At 34.7% G+C, this 20,799-nt stretch overlaps 2 protein-coding genes and 1 long non-coding RNA gene across 6 annotated transcripts; 1 reads left to right on the plus strand and 2 right to left on the minus strand.

Moving 5' to 3' along the window:
- Nucleotides 1-2,655: 2,655 nt before the first annotated feature.
- Nucleotides 2,656-3,708, minus strand: LOC107943496 (uncharacterized). The gene has a single exon (XM_016877246.1). It carries the CDS (start codon nucleotides 3,706-3,708, stop codon nucleotides 2,656-2,658), a length of 1,053 nt encoding a protein of 350 aa, XP_016732735.1.
- A 10,212-nt stretch (nucleotides 3,709-13,920) lies between these two features.
- On the plus strand, nucleotides 13,921-14,604 carry LOC107943498 (uncharacterized). The gene is made up of 2 exons (XR_001696019.2): nucleotides 13,921-14,273; nucleotides 14,355-14,604. It is a non-coding gene; the product is annotated as an uncharacterized lncRNA (long non-coding RNA).
- A 2,243-nt stretch (nucleotides 14,605-16,847) lies between these two features.
- LOC121219416 (NADH dehydrogenase [ubiquinone] flavoprotein 1, mitochondrial) lies at nucleotides 16,848-20,658 on the minus strand. Of its 4 annotated transcripts, none has more exons than XM_041097528.1 (3): nucleotides 20,477-20,658; nucleotides 18,223-19,691; nucleotides 16,848-17,559 (listed from the first exon to the last, which is right to left on the minus strand). In XM_041097528.1, exons 1-2 carry the CDS (start codon nucleotides 20,477-20,479, stop codon nucleotides 18,234-18,236), a joined length of 1,461 nt encoding a protein of 486 aa, XP_040953462.1. In that variant the 5' UTR covers nucleotides 20,480-20,658; the 3' UTR covers nucleotides 16,848-17,559; nucleotides 18,223-18,233. The 4 variants fall into 4 exon arrangements, with proteins under 4 accessions (XP_040953462.1, XP_040953460.1, XP_040953461.1 ...); XM_041097526.1 differs by having other exon boundaries at nucleotides 16,848-17,568; XM_041097527.1 differs by having other exon boundaries at nucleotides 16,848-17,582.
- Nucleotides 20,659-20,799: the final 141 nt, after the last annotated feature.

The raw sequence follows: 20,799 nt of genomic DNA on the forward strand, positions 1-20,799 counted from the left end.
TCTATGGAATGCCTCGTGATTCCCGCATGATAGTCGCACTATGCATTTGCATCGTACCATTTGGGGTACGAGGGCTGTAAGGGCTTCAGATAGAAAGGGGAAACTACATGTGCGTCGAATAAGTTTCGGTATAATTCTTTGTACGACATAGGAATTGGCGTGAATTGAGGCCTCTCCGTATTTCGCCTTGTACCGACCTCTTGTCTCGACGAGCTTTGCTGATTGGCAGCCACCTTCCCTGGCTGACTCACTGTTACTGACTTCGAGTAACCCTTGTTGTACATGCTCGCGTTGTTCACCTCATTTTCCTTCCTCTTCGAAGCTGATCTTCTGTTACTCTCTCCAGCATCGATCTTCCCACTCTTGATGGCATTCTCAATCATCTCGCCATTCATGACTATGTCAGGAAAGCTTTTTGTGGCACTTCCTAACATATGTGTAATGAACGGTGCCTTCAGGGTGTTAATGAACAACATGGTCATTTCCTTTTCCAAGAGCGGTGGCTGAACTTGGACTGCGACCTCCCTCCATCTCTGCGCATACTGCCTAAAGCTTTCGCTCGCCTTCTTCTCCATGTTCTGAAGGGTGATTCTATCAGGAGCCATGTCTGTCACATGACTATATTGTTTCATGAAGGCTTGCGCCAAGTCCCTCCATGAACCAATCGTGGCACGACTCAACTGATTGTACCACCTGGATGCTGCCCCTGCAAGGCTGTCTTGGAAGCAATGTATTAATAGCTGGTCATTATTAACGTATCCAGCCATTCGCCTGCAGAACATGGTGACATGAGCCTCTGGGCAAGTCGTCACATTGTACTTCTCGAATTCAGGCATCTTAAACTTATGAGGGAGTACTAGATCTGGCACTAAACTCAGCTCTTTTGCGTCAATGCCTCGATAACTTTCAGCAACTTTCATTGCCTTGAACTTTTCCTCGAGCCACTTGCATCTCTCCTCCAACTGTCTCGGTAACTCCTGCTTCACTCTTTCCTTCTCAACCACTTCATCAAAGTCAGGAATGGCAGAGTTAATAGGATTATTTTCGGGATTAAAACCCGGCCCCGTTTGGAGGTTCGAAACACCAGCTCGAAATTGCTGAAGCAAGATGGTGACAGTAGATTTGCGCGGGTATTCAGCTTGAGCTCGCTCATGTGGAGGGGTGAAACCTGGAGGATAGAAAAGTTCATCATCATTTTCCTCATCGACATCTGCCATGGGGCCCTTTCCTTTGTCACCTCCCTTAGTTATCAGTCGGGTTAACTTTGCCACTATATCCTCTTGAGATTCCTGCATCTTCTCAGACATTTCTTGCTTCATCTTGTCTAACCGCTCCTGCATTTGTAGCTGAAGCTGGTCTTGCATCTCCTTTTGGTACTGTTCGAGCTTTTCTAATCTCTGATCCATATCTTTTTTCTTTGCTCGAGTGCCGTATCGGTGTTGGGTTGGTTAGTTGGTTTCCAGGTTAACTGAGCAATAATTTTAATTAATTAGGATCAATTAAAGGTTTTGAATGCATATGATGCGATGCATGAGATGGATGCAAGAAAGGCGTTAATTATAATTCAATTCCACTTGGAAAACTTTATTAGAAAACAAATCCCTTTACACAGAATAGACTACAAATACGACTTCGCCCTAATACTTAAGACCTTGATTTTTTGAAGCAATGAGGCTAACTCCCGTCCCCGGTCTGACTCCAATTCATACTTTACGCTCAACGTGTCAGCTTGTACTACCAGAGTTTGTAAGTGATCAGCTACTTCTAGAATCTGAACCAACGCTTGTCCCATAACACGATCCCTGCTTCTGACCTGATTCTGGAGATAGTGAAGCTGTTCATTTTTATGGTCTTTGTTTACCTCTAAATACTCAATCCTGGCTTCACCGTTCTGTAATGCCACCTCTAGTTCTTCTATAGTTTTCTTCATTTGCTCGATTCTGCTTAAACTTGCTTGCAGTTCCACCACTAAATTACGATTTCGGTATTGATGAACAACCTTCTCAAGTTCGGCCACTCTAGCCCTTAGTTTATCCCTTTCATCATGATTTTCTAACAAACTCTTCTCAAGCGATCTATTTTGCATCTGGGCTTCTTGGAATCTTTCTTCCCATCTACCAGCCTTGGTTGATTCTTCTTGAACCTCTTGACGCCACTGTTCTGAGGATTTTCCCAACCCAGCAGTTCTTACTGACAGACGTAGTCTCTTATAATCCATCTTCAAGCTGTTCAAATCTTCCTCGACTTTGCGCTTCCCTTTTCTCAAGCCTTCAGTTTCCTGCTTTTGAACATCTATGTCCAACTTCAAATTCACCTTTTCTTCCTCCATTTGCTCTATTTTCTTCTCTAATTCTGCATTCCTTCTTTCGAGGTCTTGCTTTATGATTTCCAGCTCAGAAGGGACGACGCGCAAATGCTCCTCTCTCGACTGACTATTTTCTGAACTTGGTCCAGGAATGTTGTCATTAATCCTCCTAACACGCCATTCGTTATATTCAGAAGTTATCATTGGACCCACGGCTAATCTCTTCATTCGGCGAGTCTGATTCCATGCATTGGCCATCTCACGAGCCTTTCTTTTATAGCCATCATCCTTGTATGAGAATTACACTCGGCTAATCCCTGTGTTGCAGGCACAAACTGTCTTGACCTGTACTATCTTAATACTAGCAATGGGGCATAACCAACAGCTCCCCAAATCTCGAGCAATGGAACCCAGTCGAAATCTCCACACCTATATAGGATATCATCTGGAAGCAACCATAGAGCTCTCCACTCGATATCTTCCTCTTGTAGATTCTGAAAGATTGCCATCCATTTCTTCTCTGTAATATCATCTCTCCTTGACGTAGCCACTATCTCTTTCAACGGTGAATAACTTTCAGAGAAGACCTGATATGAAACCTTATCAACCTTCCAAAAGTGGCTATGGAACCACCCAAGTAATAGCTGCGCACATCCAATAAATCTACCCTTTCCCGTTTTTCGACATGCATTTAATGACCTAAAGGTTTCTGCCAAAATCACCGGAACTGGCGTAACTCCCTTATCAAGTCGATCAAACAAATCAATGACCGCCTTGTCAATATGTCCCAAAATCTTAGGAAACACAATTAAGCCATATATACTCAAAGCAAAGACGTCTACTTTCTTCCTCACATCTGGGTGTGCTAAAATGAGGTCCCTCAAGCTTTTCCAGGGAATACACCTGCTATCCCCTTTTTGCTTAATCCAAGCCGTAACCCACTGCTCACTCATCCCTGTTATATTTATCAGCTTCTTCAAGAAGGTCGGTACATTTACCGCTTTTGAATAAATTCTATCTACCTGAACCTTCGACCACCGAAGTAAAGCTGTATACTCCTCTATCGTAGGCACCAAATCAACCTTCCCAAATATGAAGCAACTGTAGGCCGGAGTCCAAAACTGGGCAAGAGCTCGAAACAAACGCTTGTCTACCTTCATGTCAAGTAAATAAGGCAAATCCCCATAATTCAAATAGAATAACTGCCTAACCTCATTATCCCATTGATCCCAAATCTCCTTCAACTCCTGCAAGTTGTTCTGAGCTACGCTAACACGAGTGAAGTCCCATAACTCTGATACGTATCCCACGACCAAACTATCACATTTTTCACACTGTATCTTCTCAGACCAAGTCCGGACAGCCGCATTGTCTTCCACTCTATCAAGAAACCCATTTCCCATGATAAACTTTCTTTATGGCAACCGAATATGAACCAATGCCTTTATAATGAAATATCATGCAATCATGATGTCATGCAATAAAACAAAATAAAACAAGTCAGCATCACATATAAAGATATAATAACATGGCAAGAACACTTATTAGGAATCTACTAGGGTTCGGTATAGTTCTACCTAGGGCAAGTCCCTAAAGCTCACTATATGAGGTTTAGTTTCTAGAGTAAGGGTACCCGAACCAGCAGATTCCTCGATCCTCACCCATTATAGGCTCATATGGAACGAGTTCAGTTCAGGGGGACACATTTCCCTATGGCTGCACGGAGATGAAAATCTCACGAAGACATAGGTACGGATGTATCCCGGAAGCGGTCCACTACCCTGCACGAAGGTGAAAACCTCACGAATGACTAGTTTCTCGCTCCCACTTAAGGGTAAAATGCAAGATGCAAATGCAAAGTTACCAACATACCATGGTAAAAAAAAATATGAAGGGAAATCATGAATTTTTTAAAAACTTTTGATGTTCGACACAAAGACAAAAATGAATCAATTTCTGGCTCGACTCTCTAAGTTCCCCAGTGGAGTCGCCAAGCTGTCGAAACCGTTTTTTTGAAAACAAAAATTTTGGTTGTTGACTTAAAAATAAAAACAAAAACTGGAGTCGCCACCGATCCTTTATTAAGGTGTGATCGGCCCACCTTAAAATTAGTTTTAGTCTGCGAAATTTGAGAAAACAGGTTCAGGAGTCAGTTACGCACGAGGAAGGATTAGCACCCTCGTAACGCCCAAAATTGGTACCAAATTGATTTTTAAAATGCCCTGGTGCCAAAAATTTGAAAAGGTTTTAAAAGGAAACTTTTTATTTCATGAATGGATTAAAATAATAAGACAATTCCTATTTCAAAGAAATAAAACACCACACCCAGTAAGTTAGGGCACAATGTTTTTAAATCTTCAAAATACCCGAATATTGCCTTTTGTTTTTGAAAATTCTTATTTCGAGAAGAAAATGTCATGACCAGTAAGTTAGGACCCAACATTTTGAATTCCCGAGAATAAGTTTTTATTTAAAATTTGGGTTTATTGTAAAACAAATACTTGGCATCCTAGATTTATCGAAAAAATAATCGCGATCCAGTAAGTTAGGACACAACCTTCTTCGAGAATCATGAATGCCAAATACTTTGAAAATTTATAAAATAGGATGATTTTAACACTTTGAGAAAATCAAAAAAATATATTTGAAAAAAAAGATGCTAAAAAGGGTTAAGGCATAACATGAAACGGATACCCTGATTTCAAACATGTATGAATAGATGCTTACAAATATATACAAGTAAGTATAGTATACAAATAAATTTACAAATATGTGTATATAATTACAAAAGTAAAGTAAAACAAATGTTTTTTTTAAATATATATATATATAAAAGATATATATATATGTTTTGTAAAAAATGTATTTATAAAGATAATAAAAGAATATTAAGAAATTATGACAATGTATATATATGTATTAAATAAGTGAACAACATATGTACAAATAAAATAGTAACAATAATAATATAATAATAGATAACGATATAATGATAAATATTTAAAAAAAAAAAAGAAAAATAGCTAAAAATGGACTGAATTGAATTTAAAAACAAAAAAACGAATTTAGAAAAACAAAAAAAAGGAAAAAAACCAATTTAAATGCGCGCGTAACAGTGGAGGACCAAAAGGGTAATTAACTCGTCCTTCAAAAATGCTGCGCAGCAAAGGGACCAAATTGAAACAAAGATAAAATGTGCGACCCTATTTCTAAAAACCAAAACAAGTTAATTGAAATGCGCTGCAAGCAGGAGGGGTCAATTGCGCAAATATCCCCAAGATTCAAAACGCGCGGATCCTCCCCGGGTCGGGTCAACGCGTGGGTCACACTAGGCTTAAAACGGCGCCGTTTTGATCCTTTATTTAAAACAAATTTTCTTTTCAAAATCAGTTGCAACCGAAAAAGAAAAAAATAAAATAAAATAAAAACAGAGGCCCCCCCTTTTGTTTGCTCTGCTAGGGTTAGGAACCCTAGCGTCCTTGCGCCGCCGCTCGATCGGCCCTCTCACCAAAACTCCGATCACGACGGAAATGGCGGTGGCACGGCGTTTTCAGGTAAGTTTCCCTTTCCTTTTCCCTTGTTATTTTAAATGAAACAAAATGAAAAGTAAAAGAAAATAAAAAAAAATGTAAAAACGATAAACACTTTTAATAACAAGAAGAAATCACCTTTAAAAAAACAAGTTTTTTACTGCTTTTTATTCTCGACTCCCTATCAAAAGATCCCTCCCTTTCAATGTACAGATCTAGGCCTTTTATAGCCTAAGAAAATGTATTGATTTACAATGTTCTTCTTTGTGGACTCTTAGTCCGTTTTTGTAGGAGTTCGTAGAGATTTCAGCGCGCGCAAAGGTGGTCGACTCCGAGTCCTGCGGCGCCTGGAGAGTATGCTGGAAACGGGGCTTGCTGTGGCGCTGCTTACTACTCTAGGGTTTTTTGGTTTAACTTTGCTTTGGGCCAGGGTTATTTTGGGATTTTTGGTTTAATGGTTTGGGCCTGTATCTGTTGTTGGGTCTGTAATTTGGTTATTGGGTCAATTGGGCCCTATTACACGGCCGACGAAGCGGAGTGCGATAGAAAGTGGTAAGGAGAGTCAAATTAAAGAAGGAGAGGTGCTGGAAAAGCTATGATGAAAATTTTCGGAGTCTTGTTTTGGTCACCTATGATATATATTTTCTTTAGAAGAGGTGATTTGGTTCCCAAATGGATTTTCTGTTTCTGAAATGTTTCTTTGCAAAATGTATCATCTATGGAAAATAGTGGAATATATTCAACCATTAATTTTTTTTGTTATACATACACTCCATGCTACAGAATGAATAAGAAGAGGCGAGAATACCTATCTGGAGGGAGGGATTTCTGGTTTTGCGGCCGACGAAGTAGAGTGCGATAGAAAGTGGTAAGGAGAGTCAGCTTAAAGAAGGAGAGGTGTTGGAAAAGCTATGATGAAAATTGTCGGAGTCTTGTTTTGGTCACCTCTGATCTATATTTTCTTTAGAAAATACGATTTGGTTCCCAAATGGGTTTTCTATTTCTGAAATGTTTCTTTGCAAAATGGGGATGAAAACTCATTCTTTAGGCTAAACGGTTTGGCTTTCCAAGGAGCCATCTGTTTGTGTCAGACTTTTATTACTTGTACATTTCTTTAGGTTTAATAAATGAGTCTAGCTATGAATATATGTATAACAAAAAAATGAATGGTTGAATATATTCCACTATGGCTATGAATTATTATCTGTATAGGTTTACGTCGGGTTACCCAATGATTACACAATAGGTAAATGTATCATCCATGGAAAATAAACTTAATGATAATGCTAATATTTTTTATCGTATTGGCATAGGGAATACAACAGTAGTCATAGTGTGTGGTACATGTATTGCACCCAGTCATGCAACAGATGTGTCTCCTGTCTGGGAAGACGACTATCCAATACAATTTAGCAATGTTGGAGGTTTCTATAGACCACCTCAAAGACTATACGATTCATTCTTCGACACATACAATCATGGGTGGAGAGATTACCCCGGTTCAGGCTATGGAATGAGACACCAGTCCAATCCATATTATAAATCTAGTTTACCCATGCGACAACCACAACCCTTAGGTATATCTTTAGAAGACCTCGTAAATAGATTTTTGATAAGCTATAAAAGTAACATATTTTAATCTCATTCTTAATGCGTTTTTGGATGATTAATTGTATAAATTAGTGAATTTGATGCTCCTAATCATTTAAATTCATGTTTTTATACTTAGAAGAGCACTGGGGAGTGAAAAGAGCAAAAAACGAGCCAAAATCGGGCAAAAAGAGCTATTTTCAGGATCCACATGGTCTGGCATTTCCACACGGGCTGGCCACACACCCATGTGAGCCACACGCCCATGTGCCAGCCCGTGTCAATTTTGCACCCTGCTTCCCTTTTACGCGGAAAAACCCAATTTTTAGGGTTTCTGAGCATTTTAAAGTTTATAAATACATATTAGAAGAGAACCTAAAGGGCCAGATAGAGAAGACTGAAGAAAAGACTTGAAGAACGCCATCGGAATCATCTCGGAAGCGGATCTCCTTCAAGATTGAAGATCTCTATTTAATTTCTTTAGAAGTTTATTTGGGTTCTTTATGTCTTGTTGTTATCTTAACTTTGAGATGTTTCTATTTAGGATGATGAACTAAATTCCCTAGATACCTAGGAAAGATGAAACCTATGATGAATCTTATTATTTGATTTCTGATTTACATGATAAATACTTGATTATTGTTCTCAATTATGTATGCTTATTTCATGTTTTAATAATCTAAGGATATTAATCCATGTTTAATGTGCTTATTTCAGTGGAGCAAAAGTCTCTGTTTAAGAGTAGATCTAGCATAATTGAGTGGAGTTGCATGCAAACCTAGAAATAGGACAACATAAATCTATCAGATTAGAGTCAAATCTAATAGGGGAATCCATAGATCGAGTTAATGCGACAATAAGGGTTTTAATTAGAAAGAGATTTCAATTAATCAACCTAGAGTCAGTTGTTCTTACTCTCAAAAGAGATATTAACATAATATAGGGATTTCTACGAATCAAGACACAAGTGAAAAAATCGTTTAATTCAGATGCAGAATAATAGGTGGATTCTAGGTGGATTCTTTCCTGGGTATTGTATCTCTCATTGGTATCTTCGATTATTTTTCTATTTTATTCTTTGTTGCTTTCTTAGTTAAATTAGTTTAGTAATTTTAGAATAAAAACAATCACTCCGAATTGTCGACTAAAAAATAGAAAACAGTAATTACTAGTACTTTTAGTCCTCGTGGATACGATATTTCCTACTCACCATAACTATACTATTGTTTGATAGCTGCGCTTGCCTTATTCGTATTTCTAGTTAGTTTAGTGACAATCACTTTTCCACTAACACTCTTAAATTCAATCAAAAAAACTCTTAAATTCTAACAAGAAACAAGGAAAAGTAGAGAGGATCTGAAGAACATGAGAAGTTGACTTGCCATCTCGAAGGGTGAATTGGACTCCTAATAGGAGTTTTCAACCCAAACGAAACTTAACTCGAGCCAAAATGTGAGTTCAAAGGCTCTTATAAGCGAAATAGTTCTAGAGCCCTATCTGGATAAAAATTGTAGACGAGACGCGTGTAAGGGAAAACATGATGACAAGCCACAAGAAAATGTAATACCCCTCACAAGCATTTTATTCAAGTTATCAAAACCATAACATATTTAAAATAAGATTTACACACTATTCCAAGCTTAACTCAAGCATACAAAAGCTTTCTAAGTGGCTAATGGTTGATTTGAGACCAAAGGGTGAAGGTCCAAACCATCAAGAGCTCGTCACGAGGTAACATAGCTCGTTGTGACCTCGAGAGACTTCTCGTTGCGACGTGACTCTCTAACTTGGCTCGTCGCGACTTCAAAAACCCGACTTCGTGACCTCAATCCTAAAACCTTAAAACTTGTACACTTTGCTCCCTAACACCTAAAATCACTTCCATATGCCATACATCTTATAATCAACCAATAACACATTTCAAATATACAATTTATCAACTTTAATCACTACTCAGTTCAACATAAACAACTTCAAACGTATTCATAAATGCCAAGTTTACAATGAAGATCATTATCCAATAATTTCATCCTTTGGATTCATCCACAACAATATCAATATAAGCCTATGTACATGCCATGAACTAATGCCAAAGATTCAAAATCACACCCTTTTCCAAAATTTGAGATGTGATGTAATGTGATGAGATGAGATTATATCTTCACTCTCAAGTTTCAATTCAAGCCTTTATCACCTACGTGTTGAAAAATAATGCGTTAAGCTTATAAAAGCTTAGTAAGTACCATGAATTTAAATCTTACCATTTTTTTAAATAATAGTAACAATATTACTAATATAATTTCATGGACATATCATTTATATCAAGAGATTATTTGATATATTTAACAAAATTATTAATACTTTAATTTACTATATTATCACTTCACGCTTTAACATAGATTGTTACCGGAATTCACATACCACATATCTTTCTTTAATACTTATTTCATTAATCTCCTATCTCTCTTTCTCAAGATTCTTTAATCACTTACCAATTATTTTTCTCATGAGTTAATAGCACATAGTAAGATATGCAGAAATAACACTATAATGCACCAAAGTGCAAAATCACTGAAATCTTAAGAGCCACTATCACTGATTTGCACCAAAGTGCCATTGTCACTATGCGCGTTAAAAATTTCCTAATGCCATGTCATTTATATCAAACAAGTTCCTATCTTGTATACTTGGGTATTTATATTAGCATTTTCATCGTTGTCACTTAGTAATTAATAGCATATAAAACTTACATCTTTTAAAATTTAGTCATTATTTTCATAAAAATCAATATTCATTAAATTAACACTTTAATATCACTTAAAATTCACTTCACTACCATAAGTACTTCCCTAAAATTTTCCATAAATACTTTATTACACCTATCAAATTTTTTGTCATTTTTATATCTAGTTTTCTTTGCATAAACTTCACTTCACTTGCTTTATAATCTTCTCGATTTAGTCCCTACTAGCATATATTTTCATTAATCACTATCTTCTCACTTAGTATTCACTTCACTTCACTTCTATATTTCATTACACTTGAATATGTTATTTAAAAACCTTAATACACTTAGTCACTTTTGTATATTTTACGATTTGGTCCTTTTCAATATGAAATTCAAGTATCACTAGAGATTCACATTTTGTAATTAATTCATTAACACTTAACACTTTGTTTAAGCTCTTTATCATAATATTTTATTTTACACTTAAACCTTTGTACACTTTTCAATTTAGTCTCTATTTCCATGAAATTTATTTTTCACTACATAATCACTTTAAATCAATTTTCTTCCATGTAACACTTCACTTGAATAATTATTTCTAATGTTTTTAGTACTTGTTGTCATTTCAAAGTATCTTGCCATCTAGTTTTTAACATTATGAAAATTATTATAACACTTCACTCAAATTCACTATCACAATACACTTTAATTAAATAATTCATTATAATATCTTATTTCACATATAAAATTTTTATGCACTTCACTTATTTTGTTTTAATTATAAATTTCACAAAATTTATAATTTAGTCCTTAGTATATGAAAAATAATTATTTATTACAATTTCACTTTAACATCACTTTATATTTAATTCACTACTATTTCACACTTCAATTAAGCTTTCTATCATAATTTTTCATTTCACATATTAAAATTATTTTACTAAATTACCAAAAATTTCATAAAGTTTACATTTTAGTCCTTAACTAATAAGAAATTCAAGGGTATTTACCTCTCTTCAACCTTTAATCACTTGTTTTTCTCCTTTTTTCAACAGTGGTCGATGTGAGTGAAAAAGAAAGATGGAGAAATTTTCATCATCTTTTTTTTTCTTAACCATTAAGTAAATAATAAAATATCTTATATTAAAATACTCTTAACCAATCATTTCTCAACAGTTTTCATCCATAATCATTACGCTTGATAATTATCTAATTTGAAAAATGATAATTTTGCCCTTAATGATTTTCTACAACACCATCCTTGAATCATCACTTAATTTAGTAAAATTATGATTTAATCCCTCATATTTCTTCACTTATTCAATTTGATCCCTGCTTACCAACTTCATTTCACAAGAAATCATTTTATTTTTACTTTTGGTCCTTCAACTTTCACATATTTACATATTAACCCCTTAAATTTTGAATAATTATACTTGAGCCCCAAAAATCTTCACATCTTTATGATTTGGTCCCTATTTTAAATTAATATATCATGATATACTTCTTAATTCAACTTTCTTTGGCATCCATCAACCTTTTCTTTATCACTTATATTCCTTATTTTATTTTACCGAGAAATTCATTACGTATGATTCTCCATTAATAATACTTTTATAGCATAACGATTTTAGAGGTGTTACAGTAAAAATAGAACCAACACCTCCTACATTGATTGTGATTCCACCTCCTTTTCCTAGAAGGCTTTTGGGAAATAAGAGAGAAAAAGACAATACAGAGTTCTTTGAGATTTTTTGCAAATACAAGGTAAACATTCCATTACTAGATGCTATGAAAAATATGTATTTTTTTTTTGAAAATTTTAAAGGAATTTTATACCAACAAGAAGAATCCCATTGGTTTCAAAAAGGTAAGCATGGGAAGAGTGCATCCACTTTAATCAAGAATAAGATATCCCTCAAATGCAATGACTCAAGTATAATTTCAATTCCATGTAAAATAGGTAATGTAGGCATTAAGAGAGCTATATGTGATTTTTGTTAATCTATTAATACAATGCCATTATCTATTTACGAATCACTTAATGTCAGTCCTTTGAAAGAAATAAAGATTAACCTTTGATTGACGGACGGCTCTATAGTCTATCCAAACAGAATGTTGGAAAATGCTTTGGTTAAAGTTGACAACCTAGTATGTCTAACAAATTTCTATGTCATATATAGGGATATGACGACTCTTTGGGCGTTTTCTACATACTATTAGGACGCCAGTCAACTAATACAGTAACAATATGAAGAATGTTGTAACTTTTTTATCCACACATTGGACTTATAAATTAAAGTTTTAAATCAATATGATATTGTATCGTATTGATAAGTGCTAAAAGTAACATGTTTTAACCTTATTTTTAGCACGTTTTTGGGTGATTATTCGGTGTTAATTGTGAATTTTATACTCCTAATCCTTTAAATTCATGTTTTAATGCTTAATAGAGCACTTGTGAGCAAAAGGAGCGAAAAACGAACAAAAATCGGAGCGTTGAAGCAATCTACAGGAGGCACACTAGCTGAACCATTTCACACAGCTAGACCACACGGCTGCGTGACCCACACAGGCATGCGGTAGGCCGTGTCAGTTTCACGAGATTGCATACCGAACAACAAAAAATCACGATTTTAGGTTTTTCGGGCATTTTAAAACGTATATATGACAAAAATAAGAAATTAGGAGGGAGCCATAAGAGAATACTCAAGAAAACAACTCGAAAAAAACCATTGAAGTTGAAGCAGGTTTCTGTCAAGATTGAATATTCTCAGTTGATTTCTTAGGAAGTTATCACGAGTCTCTTTATTTCTTTCGTTTATACTGTATCTTTGATGTTTTTATTTCCAAGCATGAACTAGTTTTTTAAATATCTAAGGAGCTGAACCCTATGATGAATTATGTCATTTGATTTTTATTTTACGTAATAAATATTTAGTTTATTGTTCTCAACGTTGCTTAATTATTGGTTTGATATTTTTAGAATATCATTTTTATTAATATATTTTCAATCATTAAAAGTTTTTTAACTATTGAAAAGTTATTATATCAAACAAATAATTAAAAAATTTTAATTTATTCAAAATTTGATGTGCATATCTATACAATATAATAATAGAATTATTAAAATAATTATATAAAAGTATGCAAAATTAAAATAGTTTTATTTTAATATATATATATATAAATTTGATGTGATGAAAATTGTTGAACTAAGTGGTTATTTTGATAGGACTGTTGATTTGAGGATGTTGGGTTGATTACATAAGATTTTAATGGCAGAGCTAAGATATTTCATTTGGAATTGTAACTTGTGTGTGTGTGTGACAAAAAAGTATTGTGCTTTTGTTATTTGCCAGAAGGAAAGGTAATTTTACTGCTGTGGTGAAAGGTTGTGATAATTTCTGATTTGATTGAAGAACAAGAGCTTGATTTGGTATTACATGGGTTGCAAATTGGGGAGGAGATATTAGAATTTGTGCTCTAGATTTTAGCTCTTAATCACTTCCTTATTTGGGTTGTTGGTATACATTAATTGTGTTGATTTAATATTTTGTATATTTGTTAAGATATATTGTGTTTGAATGGTATTTAATGTATAAAATTATAAATTAATATATACTATTTCCAATTATGATTAAGTTTGAGTTTTATTAATGATGTTTGAGGCCATGAGATCTTTAAGATCTCTTGTTCGAATCTCATTTTATGTAAAATTTCGGTTTAGTTGTTGAATTTAAACAAACATAATTCAGCAGCTCCAATACAACTTGAATTTGTAAATTCAATTAATTTTTATTACAAACGAATGTAATCCAAATATATTTCCAATCTGTTGGACGAATAATTAGCTTATCCACATCATGCATTTCTAGCTTAGATAACACATTATTTCCATGACTAGACAAACAACAAAAATATGATTAATTAGGTAAAAGAAAATTCCAATAAATCACCTTATTTTTCCTCAGCTACTAAAATTAATACATTGCTATATATATACAATAGAGGTATAAATAAGCTCTACATATTTCCACCAGCTTAATTTCAATTAATTAGATATAAGAGATGTCATGGAATTTGGTTATATTTGCAGTAATCTTAATGTTTACAACTCGTTAGTTTCTAACTCAGTGTTGTGCCTGAACCTTAACTCATATGTTTGTTTAATATGATAAAAGTAGATGTGTGGTTGCAGATACAGAGATGGTGGCGGAGGCAAGGGGACCTATCATTTCGTTTAGATGCCATAGAAGTGAAGACTGTGGAAGTGTCTGCGCCAAATGCCCCACCTGCACTTGCCTCTTTCACCTTTGTACTTGCCCTACCGACCCTCCATGGCCATTATCATAATCTCATTTACTTCTCAGCAATAAATCACTCTGATCCTTTGTCTTTGCAACAAGCTTTCAGATCTTATAATAATAACAACTCATGGGCATTGTTTCTGTTCTTTTTCTTTTTCTTCTTTTAATTTTTCTTTTACCCTACATGTTTCTTATTTTCTGTTTAATCAGTTGTTGAGAATGGCAGGCAGCATGGAGGTCATGAAACAATTAGTGTGTGGTGAGGTTGTGGACATTCAAGACTATCGTCAATGTAATAAACTTGGATACAACCTCATACTATAATTGTTTAAAGAACACTATGCTAAGAAGTTAGATTTTAGCTTTAGGCAGCATACAAACTCTCATCTCCTACTGAAACGCATTACTCCGTTCTAGCAAACTACGAAAAGTTACGATTTTGATTTCATATTTATTATACAACAGAATATTATAAATAAATAAAAAGTCTGCGAAAAAGGAAGGAAAATCCCACTTAAATGTTAAAATAAACTTCTTCAAAGGGCATATTGCTCACCTCTAAAGGCATCAACAATCGTCATTCCATAAAAAAGTAGTAATTATTGCTTTAGCTGTTAAAACATTTGTTGTCCAAGTACCTGAATGACACTTTGAGATACAATTATTATCAGCAAAGACGCATGGAAGGTTTAAGCATTCCCCATTGTTTAAAAGTTTAACATATATTACTGAAAATTTAATCTGCATTACGGTAATCATAAGCAGTGTACTCAACTATTAATGAGATAACTAATTTCATCGTAAGAGATAGAACTAGATGTAAACCCGATTATTATAATTATCAAGCTAACATCATGTGACGGAGTTATCCTACAATTTATTATTATCAACCAACTTCTTTATTTGTAGTTACGTTCATAGTTGCACATATGAGTAGACACCATAATTTGATATCCTTATGATCGAGTGCAATGTCCAAAATGTCGGTATAAGTTCAAAAGCTTGCGAATTACTGTAATTTTTTGTAGAAAAAAATACAAGTAAATTTTCGTTTCAGGTAAATGTCATTTTATAACCTTTCTTTCGATCGGGAGACAATTGTTTTACATAAATATCATAACCACAACGGGAATCCATACCAAAGTCCCTTTACATGCATTTCTTGGTATCACTAACAACTCTCCGTCCTATAAGGATCTAAACCGCACCATCTTTTCCTCCCTAATTCTCCATTGATGATCTCTTAACAATAACATTAATAAGTAATCACTTTAACATGATGTAAAAGTATCAAACTTAAACAGAATATATAAGAATTTTTTTCATTATATTTAAATTTTGAAATAATTAAAGTTTGAAATTTATAATTGCTCTGTGTTTTCTGTGTGGGTTTTATTTGTTCAGACTTTAAATGCAATTTGGTATACTTGTACTTTTAATATTGACATACAATGCTGGTTTGGAAAATATATACATAAAAAATATTTATATTACTAATAGTAAAAGTGATTAGATGAGATCAAATAACCCATAAATTTTTACAGCTTTTATATTTTTTTCTATAATTTTTATAATTCTTTACAAATTTTCTATAATCTTTTATAAGCATTAACATATTCTATTTTTTTAGATTTTTATATATTTTTAACAAAATTTAAGTGATGATATAGCAAAATCGTAAATTGTCATGATGTTTAAAAAAAGACTAAATTATTAAGATAAAATCCAATTTGAGGATTAATATGGACCAAAAAAGAAGTTTTCAAGAGTAAATTAAAAAAAATATTCAAATTTAGGAATTAAATGTTCTTTGTCCCTTTTTGAAGATATAAATTTTTTAATTTCAATTTTATTTTTAATGCAAAGAGTAAAGTCAAATTAAAGAATTATTACAAACATCGAGAGCTAAAAAAGATAGTTTCTATTACTATTAAAATATTTTACATCATTTTGGTGTATTTCATCAAGGTTAAAACTTAAAATGGGACATCTTTCGTGTCAAATTCGAATTCCAAAATTCTTACAACACATTTGGTTCATTATAACGGAATAAGACTATAATGAAATAAGGTTGTAATAGAGTTGTAATTGAATGAAATAGGATTCAAATATTACATTGTTTGGTTGAATAGAATAGGTAGGAATAGATAAAAAAAAAAACTTTTATCTTTAAAAATAAAAATAAAAAATTTATTTAAATTATAAATAGATAATAAAAGTATTTAAATAAATATATTATTAATATATAATAAATATTTTTTTAAGCTGTTGTTGCAAATTTTGAGGTTTTTCCTCTCTTTTTTCTTGTAAAAAAAAATCTAACCACATTGTTCTTGGAACCATTGGAGATCATCTGCATGACACAAATTTGATGAAGAAGAATAACAGTAAAAAAAACGATGGACATGATTGGGAATAAAAAAATCGCTATTACTGCTGAATTGTCTATTCTTACCACTAACCACCAAATATGGATTCAGCAAATTTGTTGAATAAACAAGGAATGGCATTCCATGGAATGGCTCATTCAGTTACACTGTTCATTAAAGAATAAGGAGGGAGTGGAATAGCAATTCCCTCCAACCAAACGCGCTGTTACTGCTTAAACTCGTCGGGATTACACCCGTAGCTCCAGCACAAGCACCCAAGCTATTTTGCTGATGCATATTTTTATTCTATTCATTTCAGCACATAATACAACTTCAATTTTATATCTTAGGAAACATTTATTTTTATCCTTTTGCAACATCTATAATATAGCAAAATACATATATCATAATATGTTGCGAACAGAAAAATTACAGATAATGGGCCAAAAAGAAAATGTTGTGGATGCTATGAGAAACAAAACAAGTACCACCCCCCCCCCCGGCCAGACATTAGAGACGTTCATTATTTTCTAAAACAGTGAAATGTTGTTAACACAACAGCTTAGCAGAAACCAAATAGAACACTACCAGACCACCAGGTTCCTGAGTAACCTATGCTCCAAGTTTCGAGTACTTCTAATTTTACTCCATAATATCCACTTTTGCATGTGTAATTCCCCCACATTGCATGAAACAACTTGTCAAGAAGAAAACTTCAGATGGTAGCCTGCTAGAACTGATTTATATGCGCTGTAAGAACATGCATAGGATACGAAAACAGGTAATAGGTACGCTATCCTACTCATTTCCATGGCTTAAAAAGGGGAGCTAAATGTTATGCACATAGGACTAAGGATGCACTGCCTAATTAAAATTGTTTCCTATATGCCATTTTCCACTTGGAAATAACTAAACTTGATATGGATATATTTTATGCCTCCTTCCTTTGCTTTTCTTCCAACTTATTCTTTCAAATTCTTCTAACAAAATCATTGTCTAGCAACCAGAAAAACAGATACTAATTAATAAAGATAATATGTACGGTTCTTTTGACCTTTTTTAAGTGACCAGGCAACCATTGTTAGGTTGCCACTGCCAGATGATAAGGAAAAACTAAAATGAAATCCTTAAGGACATTAAAAGAAATAAGTTAATTCATCTACAGGCGTTGTACAAACCAGCACCTTATTTTTTCTTCTCATGAAATTATTCATGAGTGTACCAGGGTACAGTTTGTTGTGAAAGCATGCACCCATAAAAACGAGCATTTTCACATAACGAAAGGGAAATTGATAACTAAAATGCCAAATCAAGCAAGTTGAGAGTACTTCATATATTGGAAGAAAAAGATGCACCAAAAACTGAAAGTCAAAAAGATGCCAGAAGCAACCTGAGCAGAAATTACGCAGAAGCCTCGAGCAACTCCCTTTCTGCACGCTCCCTAATCCTTCTCTCGAGCTCTGGCCTAAAATGCCGTATTAGACCCTGCACAGGCCAAGCTGCTGCATCACCTAAAGCGCAAATTGTGTGCCCTTCAATCTGCTTGGTCACCTCCTGAAGCATGTCAATCTCTTCCAACTTTGCATTCCCAACTTTCAATCTTTCCATGATCATCCATAGCCATCCAGTCCCTTCTCTGCAGGGCGTGCACTGTCCACAACTCTCGTGCTTGTAGAAGTACGAAAGCCTCGCAATTGCATCTACAACATCAGTTGATTTATCCATCACAATTACTGCAGCGGTTCCCAGTCCTGACTGGACAGCCTTGAGTGCATCATAATCCATCAGGACATCATCACATATGTGCTTGGGTAAAAGTGGAACAGATGAACCTCCTGGTATTACTGCAAGTAAATTGTCCCATCCACCTCTGATGCCTCCGCAGTGCCTCTCTATCAACTCCTTAAGTGGTATACTCATCTCCTCCTCAACTGTGCAAGGCTTGTTGACGTGACCTGAGACACAAAACAATTTTGTCCCAGAATTGTTCTTCCTCCCAAAACTGGCAAACCACTCAGGACCACGCCTCAATATTGTGGGAGAAACAGCCACCGTCTCCACATTTGTGACAGTGGTGGGACAGCCATATAACCCAGCATTAGCAGGGAAAGGAGGCTTCAATCTAGGTTTTCCTTGTTTTCCTTCAAGGCTCTCTAGAAGTGCTGTTTCTTCACCACAAATATAAGCACCAGCACCAAAATGGATGTGAAAGTCAAAATCATAACCAGAACCACATGCATTTTTGCCCAACAGTCCAGCTTCGTATGCTTCTTTTCTAGCTCTTTCAAGGTTTTTACGTTCATTCACATATTCACCCCTAATGTAGATATAAGCAGCTGTAGCTCTCATCCCAACCCCAGCAATCAAGCAGCCCTCCAATAGTTTGTGTGGATCGTGCCGCATGATTTCCCTGTCTTTACAGGTTCCAGGTTCACTTTCATCAGCATTGACAACAAGATAAGAAGGACGGCCATCAGATACTTTTGGCATAAAAGACCATTTGAGGCCTGATGGAAATCCAGCACCACCACGTCCTCGGAGTCCGGATTTCTTCATTTCATTGACAATCCAATCAGCACCCTTGAGTACTAAATCCTTGGTTCTATACCAGTCACCACGTTTCATGGCACCTTTGAGAAAAGGATCATGCAACCCATATAAGTTGGTGAAAATACGATCTTCATCTTTTAAACCACCAAAATGGGTTTTTTCAGGTGGTGGTGGAGGAGGGGGTGCCTGTGGAGCACCAGCAGTTGCTGCTCCTTGAGTACTAAATGATCTAATGCCTAGTTTCCACCTCTCACTGCCGGCTCTGAACATTGCTGCCCTTTGCAAGGAAAGGATGCCCTTTATGGGTGCCTATGCAAAGAAAAAACAACCAATAATAACGTCTTCGTTCTTTTCATTAAACGTTTTCCCAAAGACTTTAGGACATAAGAAATCAATTTCTTAGCTTCCATGAACTGATACAATTATCAGAAATAAATCTAACAAATACTCAAAAACACTCGAGAAGAAAACAATAGCAAATTTGAAGTAAGAAACATGTTTGAATGAAACACCTGAAACTGGAAACGCCTATGAAAACGGTCCTAGAGGAATAATGAAGGGACAATCGGATGCTAATAATGCACTCGGTGCAGCTAGTGCAACCAAAAATAAAGGAAAGAAAATAACATAAGACCCATCAACTTCGATACAAATTAATAAGACCATGAAATCTTGTCAGAACTCTCTGAAAAATTACTTCCTTGATGCCAAAATACGAGCCACATCCAATTTTGAAGCAATTAAAAAAATTCCTATTTCCTCGATAATCGCCTCAACTGCGTTTCACTGAGGCATGTAAATGAACAATGAGATAATAAAATCTAGACCAACCAAAATTAATTTCATAACCTTACAACAACAATCCAGCTTCATTAAGCATAGTTTCTAGCAAATCAGGACTAAAATTTTCTCTTATGTGCATTCATTTTCCACCAGCATAATCGCATCCAAACAGAAGATGAAGAAAGAAAAAAAAACAGATTGGATCTAGAAGTAAACGCGAACCATCATTTCATGATCGAAAAATAGATGAATAGACGATAAAGGCGACACAAGTGAAAACCGAAAAGAGAGAGTTTGGAAATGAAGCGTACCATAGCGTAAAATGTTGCAGATGTTCGTTGACACTGCGCGATTCGACTCGACTGCAAAATCAGAAACAATGGCGGAGGGAAAAAAAAGGAATAAATAGGGAGTTCAATAGTTGGGTATGGTATTTAGTAGGGGAGAAATCAAAATGTTTATTTTATCAAGGGACTGGCAATTTAAATTCCGGATTCGGATACCCTACTCGTTTTCCGAGTTTGGATATTAGGATTTGGATATAAAAATTAGCAAATGGAAATTCAAAGGAGGACCCGGATGTAAAACTAAATCATTTTGTATATTTTTCTACTATGAATATTTTAACAATTTA

The sequence above is a fragment of the Gossypium hirsutum genome, chromosome D07, assembly GCF_007990345.1.
Source record: "Gossypium hirsutum isolate 1008001.06 chromosome D07, Gossypium_hirsutum_v2.1, whole genome shotgun sequence".
NCBI lineage: Eukaryota > Viridiplantae > Streptophyta > Magnoliopsida > Malvales > Malvaceae > Gossypium > Gossypium hirsutum.

What these genes read in the sequence shown, in the direction of transcription:
- LOC107943496 (XM_016877246.1), bottom strand. Translation starts at nt 3,708, where the DNA reads ATGGGAAATGGGTTTCTTGATAGAGTGGAAGACAATGCGGCTGTCCGG.